Raw genomic sequence first — 12,817 nt, 5'->3', positions numbered from 1 at the left:
AACATTTCACCCTTACAAAACTTTGTGTTCTAATTTTTCTTCCTCCCTTCCCTCTTTCCCCCTTCCCTAAATAGCAAATTATTCAATATAGGTTAAACATATACAGTTCTTCTAAACATTTCCACATTTATCATGCTGCACAAAAAAAATCAGATCAAAGGGAGGAAAATGAGAGAGAAAAAAGGAAGCAAGCAAACAACAAAAAAGATGAAAATACTATGTTGTGATCCATACTCAGTCCCCACAGTCCTCTCTCTAATGCAAATGACTCTTCTCCATCACAAGTCTATTGGAATTGGTCTGAATCACCTCATTGTTGATATTTTCTTATTTCTTTAGGGCCAACCTTGACCATTACATAATTATACAGTTATTCAAATTTTATTTTGGTTTTGTTTTTTGCATTTTCTTTATTATGGTCTTATATTATATCCCCTTTGTTAAGAAGTGATTCCAAGCTGTTCTTTTGAAATCCAAACACCAGTCCCCAGTTTTGTTTAGGAGGTGTTTTACTTGTAGATATAATTTGACAGAATTGTGAAAGGATTGGAGGGGTGATATTGCATGGATACTCTAATCTTTCATCTAAGGGATTACCCAATGGTTGGGTTAATTTCTACATGTATACTTGTATGTATGTATAGGCATGTTTGAGCATCTTCACATACATTATTTGCATTCTCATTGCATCCTCAGGTAGATAGGGCAGCTGATATCTTCCTAGGCATGATCTCTATCTTCAAGGAGATTTTTATATAGTATAGTGTAGTATAGTAGAGACAGGAGCGAAGGAAAATGGGAAAAAGAGCTAGTACTCTTGGTCAGTACTTTTGACTGACATAATTTTCCTAAATTTATCTCTTTATATATAGCACCCATCCATATCATTCACAGGGATAAAGTGTCCCTCTTCTATCTCTCATGTTATATTAATGAATTAAAAAATTTTAGGAAACTAGAATTTCAAACATAAACCCAGTCACCACTTTGAAATTACATTTTCTTTTGGGAAACTCAAAATATTCTTCATTGGATAGTGGAGAGAGTGCTGTTCTTGTCAGGAAAACATTCATTTGAATCGTGCCTTAGGTACCAACTACAGAGCTCTGGGCACTTAAATGATTGCTGCTTCAGTTTCCTATGAAAAAGATGGTAGCTACCCTTCCTTCTCAGGTGCTATAGAAATGTTAGTTATCATAAAAAATTCTTGTTACCATTTTTATGAATAGGATAAAGAATAAGATAAGCATATTTTGTGCCTGGTTGTCCTTGGAGGTCTTGTTGCATAACCAGGAATCACTTCCAGTGTTCCTGACTTCTGGGCTAGTTTTATATTTGTGACACAAATATGCTTGGGAAATTTCCCTACGGTTTCCTAAGTGAAGGAGTGGGAAGGGTACTGTTTCTAAGAACAAAAATTCTTGAATCTTTTTAAAAAGCACTGGATCCATGTCAAGTTATAACTGTATCATATTATGTGTGGCTGGGAATAATAGCATCAGACATATTTTTCTTACAAAAAGTAATCACAATTTGAGACACTTTTTGAGTGAAGGTTTAGGATCAACAGTGAGTGCTTACATTTGTCAAGGTAATACCTGCTCTGCAAGCCAGTTGTTCACGTCCTGTCATCACCAACAAGCCTCTCCATCAGGTTCTCTTTCAGAATTGGTTGTCACCAGTGTGTGAAGAGCAGAAACCTACTGTGCTAGTAGGTTGCTGCTGTCAGACCTTCTTTTGCTGTGGATGCTATGTGTCTGTTTTGGATAGTCTACCCATGCTCCTTTAGAGCTGGGGATCTCCTGGTAGCTGCCTGATAATTTGACTGTCCACCTGGCTCTGCATCCACAATAAAGGTAGATTTCTTGGTGAACTTTACTATCTCAACCCTTGCAGGCCTTCAGCATTAATATATTCTATGATTTCTTTTTGTTTTATCTGACTCATTGCTGTCTGCTGGAAAGCAAACTTGACTTGAAGGGTTTAGAGGGTTTGGTGGTACGTAGTGCTTCCCTTTCATCATCTGAGTGCCAAAATGGTCTGAAGAAACCCCTGGGAGGAAAGCCCATAAGCACAAGGGTTGGGTTGGGTGAGTGATGCCAGGGAAACAGTACAAATCAAATGGCACATATGTGCCAAAGGTCTTCACTAGTTTGATGTCTAAGGTACTTGCAACTTGGAGATCTTTCAGGTATAGAACAGAGGACAATAGATAGTCAAATAGTCAGCAAACACCAACCCAGAGATCCTTTAGAAGTAAGTAGAGAAGAGAAGAGAGAGATATGCAGCCTTCTCAGTAAAACAGTTTTTGACGAGTTAGCTCCAGTTGCCTTTTGTATTCCTCTCCCTAAGAATCCTAAGGACTGTTTACCTTGAGGTTTGCTATTAATGGTGATCCAAGACATCTGTATGGCTAATGCAGGAGTGAGAAGCAAACAAAAACATTTTTTTGACTGTAGGGCAGAGTTGGGGGCGGGGTGGGGGGAGACTCTCCAAACAATAACTATAATAGTAGTAAGGGAACGATCTTCACATGTGCCCAGTATGGCTATACCTTATTTCTCACACTGGTAAGAGGTACCATCAGAAACATCAGTATTATTGTGAAAAATGGTAGAGTTCCAGTGGGCTCACATGCCCTTCCTTTTTCTTTCTCTGCCCACAAGCAATATGGCTTCTCTGGTCTCTTCCTCTCCCCACAGGTACAGTTGGTGTCCAGCTTCCAGGAATGCATGAGTATGGTGCCATCGGGGGTTCAACACACGCCACCTCCTCTGCAATGTGGGCTTGTCAACACTGTACCTTCATGAACCAGCCAGGCACGGACCACTGCGAGATGTGTAGCCTGCCCAGGACCTAACACTCCCCACCATCCTCCTGGGCACACCTGGGGACCAGACTCACAACCCTCTTAGAAGCCAGGATCGTTTCTTATGATTCTTCCCCTGTAATGATGCCCCAGTGGTGGGCAGACCCGAAGGAGGGGAAAAGGCTACCTACCCTTGGGTCTCTGTGACCCACAGAAGCATCTTGGCACTGTTCTTTCCAGAGGGTACCCACTAGATAGAGGGATCCAAGGCTGGGTTTTCTGCCAGGCTGAATTTAATCTCAAAACTGGAAATCCCAAAACTGTATCCCCAAAGCAAGAAAGTCAGACATTTAACCTCAGTTTACAGTTTTGCAATTTGTATTTGATAAGACCTGCGCCCTTCTGTGTCACCTGGAATTTGTTTTTCCTGCAGCCTTCCCCATCCTTTTGCAATTTCCACCCTTTTTTATTCTCTTGCCCTCTCCATCTCTTCCACTCCTTTACCCCTAATCTCTTTTTTAAACCTTGTTTGCCCTCTGCCTCGCCTCTATTTTCTATTCCATTACTGGGTGTTGGATCCCTGTTGACAGTGGTAGATGCTTTTACCCTTTCAGCTTGGCCAGTCATCTGGTGAGAATGAGAACCAGCTCAGGCAAATGAGCTGGATCTTGAGGCAGAAGGCTTCTTTCCTTTTCATTTGCATGATTTTTTTTTTTCCTTTTCACCTCTTCCCTTCTCTCACCAAATTAGGAGGTGAGATTTAAAGATCTGCATTGGTTATGACAGCAGTTTATAATTCCTGCCTACAGGCCCTTTTATTTGTTTTTATTTTTAAAGAAAATAATACTGCACAAAAGGGAAGTGTGAGAGTCTACTTTCCACTTCCCTTTCCCCCCTCTCTTCTCAAGTTTTCACCTTAATAAATCCCTTTTGGGGTGTGTGTTTGTGGATGGGCGTGTAGGGATGTGTGTAGGTGTGTGGATCCACAGTTAGTTATCCTTTGAAGTAAACCTCAGTGCCTGAGTCTTTCCACCAAGATACACAGTACAGACAGTTTTAAAAGCAGAAGGTCTAGATTGGGAGAACAGAAGAGTAAGCCGCACCCAGGCAAGTGGAACACGGAAGCTGAGCATTGGAGTTGGGGTTGTTTGGGCTTTGTTTTGTTTTTTAAATTTTTAATTAGTGCCTGTAGTCCCCTGGATCCTACCAGAGGTGAGCTCAGCTCAGTCACAGCATTCAGTATTGTGTTCCCACCCACAAACCTCCTCTCCTCTTTCTATTTCCTATGTCCTTGGCCTTATGATTCACTGGCATGTCAGCTGTAGCAATCTCAGGAGGGAATTTAGGGTTATTCTAAGTGTGAGGGCTGTGCAAGACCCCCTGAGAAGTCAGCTGAGGAAGTGAATTATGACAGCTACGGGGGAGAAAAACTGAGGTCTTAATGGGATCACTGGCTTCTATTTACTAGTCAAGGATCTGCCTGCAAGTGGGTGGGTACATCATAGCCTAGTACCTCCAGGAAAGTTCTTTACAATCTTCCCCATGTTGAGCCAATTGGCATGGCATGGTACCTCATTACCTTTCTGTCTTGATGCCAGCTGCAAACTATCCTTGGCCTTTTAGCATAAAGGAAAATGCACAGCTATAGAATGCTTCTGCCACTTTTACACATCATGATATTTCTTACATATACTGAACCCTCATTTCCTCTTGGGTTCCTAGAGAGAATGTTTGCATCTGCTAAGTTTGCATGTTGACTTCTGATGTGTCAGAAAGTTCAGTATAATCTTTAGCTGATGTCCTTGGGCAGAATTGGCTAGTGGCACTAGCTGCTTTTCCTGATCTAGGGCTTGGTTTGATAATTGTTTTACCTGGGCAGTAATTTCTTTGGGGGCATATGGGACTGTTGGAATAGAGGATTTGGAGTGAAACATGAAGTCCTGCACAGGGAAGCACTTCTCCAGGTAATCTGTTCTAGAGGTGTTGAAAATGGTATTGGGGACTGACTTTTCTTTTGGAATATTGAATATCCTTATCAATTCAGACCTAATGTTTAGAATCATTCTGGAAGTTTAATGCGTCTAGTTAGTAACCTTATGTGCACACTCTGAAATTCTCTATTCATTTTCAACCAAATGGAAACTTAACCTTGCTACTATCACAGATGTGGGAGCAGATCATATGAAAGAAAGACCAAGGCTCCTCCTCTGCTTGCTCTAGTCTCCTTTATTTGCTACATTTGTTTCACTTTACTTTCAGCCAACTTTTTTTTCCCTCTGAGAAATTCTCGTATTCATCAACTCTTTGTCCTTTTGATTTTAATTTTCTTTTGGCTTAAATACCTAGGTTCAGTGATGAACTTTGCACCATTATCCAAAAAAAGCTATCAGGGGGCTATATGAAGCTATAAATATGGCTAGAGGGTTGGCAGAAAGGTCTAGCCCCTGACCAAACTACTGGCTGCCGCCTCCAGAGTTGTTGATTGATCCCAACCCTACTGATGAGTCTCAGGGCACAATTTGCCTTCCTAAATGCAGAATGCCTAAACAGAGTTTGCCTCTTCTGCCATTAGTATGGGCCATTTCCCCTTTGTTGTCCCAGCCAGAAGCACATCTCCCACTGTGTATTCCACTTTAATGACTATGACAGAACCAATAATGGTCCACAAGCCAGGAAAGTGGTGACTTATAAGTGCTCAGGATGGAAGGGCTCATATAGGCAGCCCTTTTTGACGAGGAAGATGTTGGTTTTTTTCTCAGCCCACCTCTCTTCTTCCCTTACAGTTTGCATACCTAAAAACTAGCTCTCTGGGGGTGTTGGTGCTCCAGCTTTGCCTGTTTGCAGATGTGCATTTGTTGGATTTGGATTGGAGTTATCTTAATTACAGCCCTGTAAGTGAAACCTAATAAAAAAAAAATATACCTGAAATGACTGACTGGATCCCCTACTTTATTGCCCTCCATTCAGTGTTTTATTTTACTTTTTTTCAATAAACCAGAATTTTCTTTCCCACCACTTTCCCCACCTCCCTCAACACTATAAAAATCTCGTAGCATCTCGTATCTCGTAGCAAATACAGATAAGGTAAATTCCTATGTTGGCTGTCCAAAAAATGTATGCATCACTCTACATTTTCAGTCCATCACCTCATCATTTCTCATTGGTTCTCCATGAGTTGGTCATTCATTGATCATAATTCACAAGTCTTTCAAAGTACTTATCTTTAGAAGGCTCTTACTGTATAAGTTGGGGTTTTTTTTTTTTGTTTTTTTTTTTGGTTCAGTATACCTCACTGTCATTTTATACTATAGATTTTTTTTTTCTTCAACTCCTCTTTTTGTCTTAAATCGCTTATGGTATAATTCCATTACATTCATATGTTGATTTGTTCCCCAGTTGTCAGGTGCCTTTAAGTTTCCAGTTCTTTACCTCTTCTTTAAAAAGGCAAAACAAAACAAAACCTTACTATAAATAATTATATGCATATCTGTAATGTCTTTCTTTAGGGTTAGCAAGGGTTAGAGGATATGCAATTTTACTGATTTTAAGAGTAGTATAAATTGATTTCCAGGACTGGACCAAATTCTACCAGCAGTTCATTAATGTTCCTATTAGTCTGCAACCCCTTCAACATGTTATTTTCCTCCTTTGTCACCTCACATCTTTTTTTTTTTTTTTTTTTTTATGGGTGTGAGATAGAACCTCAGACTTACTTTATTTTGCATTTTTAATAGTGATTTGGAACATTTCGCCCCACCCCCAAATCATTGTTGATTGCTTGGAATTCTTCCTTGAAAAACTGATGGTCATATGGTTTGACCATTAATCATTTGGAGAATCTACTTCCATTTGTCGTTAAACCCAAGGTTTATTCCACCCAAATTATCTGCCCTAACATTAAGAAATTCACTATGAGATTGTGGCTTTTGCTTCCCAATATTAGCCATTTATTTACTAATGTATCAGTGATGCATTTATAATCCATTTGTTGCTACAAGTTTTTAATTCGAACTTTTATTGTGCTTTCTTCCTCTTGTCCCTTTTAATCCTTCTATCAGCATTTCTTTACCGATTTCTTTGTTAAAGAAGGCATCTAAAAAAAAAAAGGGCATCTTAAAATGCCTGTAAAACTTTGCACATAATCTTGAGAAGTAAGCAGAGTGAAGAAGTGATGTGTTTGCTCATTTCATTTTGGGGCAGATTGGTGGAAGGCTAGTAAAATACCAAAAACTAGATTTGTGTTCAGTGTGCAACCCTCACTTCAAACCACAAGCCACTCTACTTTCTCCAGCTATAAACACACTATCACTAAGGCCTGGGTTTGACTGCCATTTTGCAGTCTTCCCAGGTTGACTTTTGTGGATGTCATATTCAAAAGGAGTAATTGTGATTAAGCAACAGATCTAATTGTATGACTACTTGTATGGCAATCTAGAGGGACTACCAGGGAATAAGGTATAAAGCCAGAGAAAAATGCTCCAAAGTAATGAGTCCATCAGACATTCATTGCTTTTGGCATTGTTTAAGCATGGAAATTGATAAAATTTTTCTGATTAAATTAGCACGTGGAATATTTTTTAAATGCTTCCTTAATTTTTCAGAAACCAAGCCCCTGAAACCTCTTTCAGTATACACTCAAGTTTGCATTGTGCACCACCATAAATTTCCTATTTATGTTGTATTAAAAACTAATTTCTAAAATTCCACAAACATTGATTCTCTACTATATGGAAGGCATTTATATGGGAAGCTAAAAAAATAACCTCTGCCCACCAAGAGCTTTTGGTCTACTCAACTTAAAACATGTATTTAAGTGAGTAAATAAAAGGTATTGGGGCATAGGGAAGTGACTAACCACTGAAGAAACTGGACAAAGCCTCCTGTGGAAGGTAGCACTTAAACTGAACCTTGAGACCCCAGAGGTTCCAAAAAAATTGAAGAGGGAGACCATGATAGACACAGAACAAACTAATGAAGAGTAAGGAGGCCAATTTGGCTAAGCCTTAGAATACATAAGGAACATTAATGTACACTCTTGAAAAATAAATGATCCAGATTGTGAAGGACTTTGTCAAACAGGGTAGTTTTTATTATATTCTAGATGTAATAAATGGCTACTGAAACTTCTTGAGCAGAGAAGTGACTTGGTTTCAGCTATATGAAGTATGAATTGGAGATGGGATGAATATTCATTCAAGAGGCTATTATAACAATTCAGGCATACAGAGATGAAGGTTTGAACCTGAGTAATAGTGTGAATGGAGCAAAGAAATAGATGTGGAGGTTCTATAGAACTTACAAACTGATAATATGGTAAATGGGGAAAGTAAATGGCTATGGAGTATGACTGGTTTTAAATCTGGATGAATGGAAGAATGGTAGACATTAAATATATACGATGAGTCAGGTACTATGTTAAGCATTGGTTGTATCCTTGACATGCAAAAGTTAGGTGGGGTAAAAATTGTTTTGTTGTTGTTTGTTTTGTTTGTTTTTTTGAGGCAATTGGGATTCAATGACTTGCCCAGGATCACATAGCTAGGAAGTGTTCAGTGTCTTGAGTCCGGATTTGAACTCAGGTCTTCCTAACTTCAGAGCCAGAACTCTATACATTGTGCCATCTTGCTGCCCCTTGGGGTAAAAATTATTTTGGAAATGTTGTTTGACATACTCATAGGGTATCCAGATGAAGATGTCCAGGTAGCAGCTGGAAGCACAGGCATGGAGCTTAGAAGAGAGGAAGGCTGGATATGTGGATTTGAGAGTCATTTGCACAGATAATAATTGTACCCAGGAGATCAATAAACATTAAAAGTCTACTGTGTACCAGGCGCTGTACTGAGAGCTGGGGGATATAATGAAAGGGAAAAGTCAGTTCCTGTTTTCAAGGTGCTAATGATCTAATAGGGAGACAACATTAAAAACTATATACAAACAAGATATATATGGTATAAATTCGAAGTAAGAGGTGGTAGGCACTAGCATTAAGGATCCCTTCTTGTAAATGCTAGGATTTTAAACTTGAGGAAGCCAGGGAAATCCAAGAGAAAGAAATGAGAAGGGAAAGAAATCCAGGCCTGAGCTAGTGAAAAAATGCTTGGAGTCAGGAGATGGTGCATATTATGCAATGAACCTCATTTGCCTAGATAAAAGGGTACAGGGTGGAGGCCTTAGGTAAATCCACACATGTAAGACAAGAGGATGATAATTCTGGAAAGGAATCTGGAGATTAGTAAGAGAAAACTCAGCTTATAGCATGTAAACCTGGAGAGGAGGTTGGTCAAATGATGTGGAAGTGAAGAAAAGAATGACAAAAAGGCCATTTTTGGAAATAAAATCATAGGTGACCTTGGGGAAAACAAAGCCAAATGGTAGGATTCAGTGATAGGGATGAAACCAGATGGTAAGGGATAGAGAAGTGAGTGGAAAGTCAAAAAGTATAGGTGATGAGCACAGATGCTTTTTTCTAAGAGTTCGAAGTGAAAGTGAGGACACTAACTAATGGGAATGGCTGGAAGTAGTGAAGGCTTTTTTGTTGCTGCTGCTGCTGTTTTTAAAGAGTAATAGTCATCTGGTGATGTTTGTAGGCATCAGGAAAGGAGCCAGAACAAGGAGAAATTGGCAATTTGAGAGGAAGGGATGTTCAAAGGGACAATATGGCAGGATGGAATCAAAGACACAAAATGGCATTGACAATCAGCTTCTGAAACTCCAACAAAGGAGAAAATGACATTAAGGTTACTTTAAAGTGTAGAAGAGAGAGCTTGTGATAGTCTTGATTTAAATTTTTTTTTTTCTGTGAATAGGGAAACAAGGTCCTCTAGTGAAAAAAAGGTGGTGTATAAATGGTTTGAGATTTGGAAAGGACTTTTTGAGGAATTAGAGTAGCTAGGTAGCATGATGTATAGAGAGTATAGAGTATAGAGATGAACCTAGTGAGGAAATTCCGCTTACTGAGTGCACTTACTAGTGAGGTGACCTGAGCAAGTAACTTAACCTAGTTGCCTCAGTTTCCTCATCTATAAAATGAGCTGGAAAAGGAAATGGCAAATCACTCCAGTGTCTGTGCCAAGAAAAGCCTGCATGGGGTCTTGAAGAGTTGAACACGACTGAAAAATGACAACTTTTGAGGAGTTAGACAATCGGGGGAAAAAAAAGATTGTCTTGCTACTATGAGAATTAGTTGGGATGAGTTGGCATAAATTTGCAATGGATGCAAGCAGTGTCATTGTGTGACTAAGAGCATACTATAGCATGAGAAGGAGCTGAGAAGGCTGAACAGTAGAACAAAGAAAAGTGATTCAAGGGTTCAGAACTAAAAAGTTAAACCTTTTAATCAGAGTCAAAACTTTGAAGGCAAGAAAATAAGAAAGGTGACTACCTGGGAGAACAGCAATGCGTAGAGTGACTAGAGGTTGTAGTCAAAGTAGAAGCATTGCAAGATGTTCCTCTTGAATTGTGTAAGTGTGATCTAAGCCTAGCCAAAAAAAAAAAGCCATGGCTGGGACATAGGAATTTATGGAGTCCCTCTTAGCCCTGGATCAATAACTTGGTAGGATCACATTCAGTTTGGGGACAAGTCAATCACCTAGGTGATCAGCCTTTGGCTTTTTACACACTGACCTTGCTATTTAAGGGATGGAAATTTAAGTCTTTAATTCAGGCTCATCTATATCATGTATAAAGTCTCCCCACAACGAGGAATAGAAAAGCACTGAATGTGCACTCTAGATCAGGTATGGGACAGGTATTTATTTCCCACATAAAAGAAACAAGTTCTCACAAGTTCAAATTAACAAATGCACGGTTCACATAACTACTGTTGCACTCTATGCAGAGGTTGAGACTTTTCAGGATATTTTATATTTTGCTTCAGATTGACTTGGTCTCCCTCAAAATCCATGTCTTTTGGCAGAAAAGATCAGAGATTAATCTCATTCTTCAGCCAGTGGTCATCTGCCAAGAGTGGAGGAGTAATTGACAGGGACTCCCTTTAAAGACTGAGGAAATGGGGCCACTAGGCCAGCCCTGAAGTCAGGAGGACCTGAGTTCAACTGTGATCTCAAACACTTAACACTTCCTAGTTGTGTGACCCTGGGCAAGTCACTTAACCCCAATTGCCCCAGCAAAACAAATAAATGAAGACCAAGGAAAGAATATCTAAAATCTCAAACTTACAAGGTGGCCTCCACGTCTGAATACATCCATCTTTGGATCAATATTCATCTATTGAATAGAAAAGTATAAACACCAAAGAAACAGGCCAGAAACCAGGACTTAGACAACACATAGACTTAGCTGCCATACATTCATAGCAGCCAAAGTGGAATGAGTTATTTTACTTCTCACGCCTCAGAATCAACACAAGATAATAATGACATATCATGAGGAAAAAAGGAAAGGAAATAGAGAGCCATGGGCCAGCATAACTTTTTTTGTTGTTAAATTTCAACTCGATGCTGGATGGCCAATGAAGGAGCTGTTCCTCTCAAAGTCACAAGTCCTCTCAGCTCTAAAACTCACACACGTACGCTGTCGGCAGAAAGGACAATTAAACTTTTCTCTGTTCCACCCTGGGTTTACAAAATACAAAGACTTCATACTCCCTGCACAGAGCCTGGCATGTAGATTCTTAATAAATACTTGGTAGTTGGCTGGTTGGTAGGGCAGAGAAGAGTATAGTGGGAAAATTTGAGGAGGAAGAAAACTGGGAGATTCAGAGAAGACTTGATGGGCTGGGAGGCCCTTGACCTTGAAGGGTAAGTAAGCAGAGAGAAGAGATGCATTCTAGCCTGAAGAAATGGACTTGAGAGAACATATGGTGGCACAGAGGAGCAGGCTAACTGATCGTAAGATATGTTGGGACCAAATTATAATGGGTCTTAAATGCAAAGATAACAATGTTGTGTCATCAGGGATAAATAGGGTCATCCATGGTTATGAGGCAACTAAGGACCTTTTCTGGCTATAACATATATGTTGGGTCCTGCCAGTGAAAGATGGGTTTGGTTAAGTCCAGCAAAGCTGAAAAGGGGGATCAGGATTCCTGAATTCTCATTCCATTTATGCAACTGATGGATTATTTTTGTGCTGAATCTCCTGATTCTGAGGCTTCTCCATGGGGTTAAATGATAGTATCCCAATGACTCCACTGTTCATTCAGGGGTGGAAAGAATTGAACCCTCCTGAGGGTTTTCTTAGAGAAATCTCTTGTTGGTGATAACCCATAGGACTTTTGACCCCTGCCATGTGACTAGCTCACAATGAAGAGAAGCCTTTCCCCAAATCTAAACTGTGCCCTCCCTGCTCTCCTTACAGAAGGGTTTATTAGCTATTCAATGATGTCATTTGCTGCCTCAGCATGCATCTTTCCCATGTTCCCTTCAGTAGCTTTCTCATCTGATATAATTGCTAAATTCCATCATGTAATTTCTCTGTCCTTAGGGAGACTGCACTATCTCCAGATTTAGAATAGTTACAGTTTGCATTTAAGTTATATATTCCACTGTCTTTACTACTTCCTCCTGAGAATAGAAAGTGTTTAATTCTTTGTGTTTGCATCTCCTGCATCTAGTATAGTGACTGACACATAAGCACTTAATAAAATGTTTGTTGATTGATTGATTACTGAGGTCTTAAAGTATACCTGTCCTCTAATGCAGGAATTCCTACCCCCTTTGCTATTCTACTTGTTAGCTACCTTTCCGCCAGTTCTCACTATTAGTTGAGGACTGTTCTACAGACATTTCCAAGTCACCCTCTCTCCAGAATAATCCCAACTCGGGTACCTTACCATGGAGAGAAGGTCTATTTATGATCATAAACCGTTGTGTCTGGAAGCTGTGTGGCTTGGCTTTGTAATCTTTATGGAAAACAGAATAGGTAGAAGAGGGGAAAGAAAGGAAAACATTTCATAAACAACTATTGTGTGTTAGGCAGAGTACTCAGTGAAATACAAATATGATCATCACAAAATCTTATAAATATTATTGTTCCCATTTTATAGTA

At 39.6% G+C, this 12,817-nt stretch overlaps 1 protein-coding gene across 2 annotated transcripts in view; it reads left to right on the top strand.

Moving 5' to 3' along the window:
* Positions 1 to 5,735, top strand: part of NPLOC4 (NPL4 homolog, ubiquitin recognition factor) — a 61,054-nt gene extending 55,319 nt beyond the window's left edge. For both annotated transcript variants that reach the window (XM_031965630.1, XM_031965631.1), the window contains exon 17: positions 2,703 to 5,735. In XM_031965630.1, the coding sequence (XP_031821490.1) occupies positions 2,703 to 2,860 (158 nt within the window). In that variant the 3' untranslated portion in view covers positions 2,861 to 5,735. The remainder of the gene's footprint in view (positions 1 to 2,702) is intronic.
* The last annotated feature ends 7,082 nt before the right edge of the window (positions 5,736 to 12,817 follow it).

Source organism: Sarcophilus harrisii, chromosome 4 (genome assembly GCF_902635505.1).
Source record: "Sarcophilus harrisii chromosome 4, mSarHar1.11, whole genome shotgun sequence".
Classification (NCBI taxonomy): Eukaryota; Metazoa; Chordata; class Mammalia; order Dasyuromorphia; family Dasyuridae; genus Sarcophilus; species Sarcophilus harrisii.
This window is presented reverse-complemented; position numbering and strand designations above follow the sequence as displayed.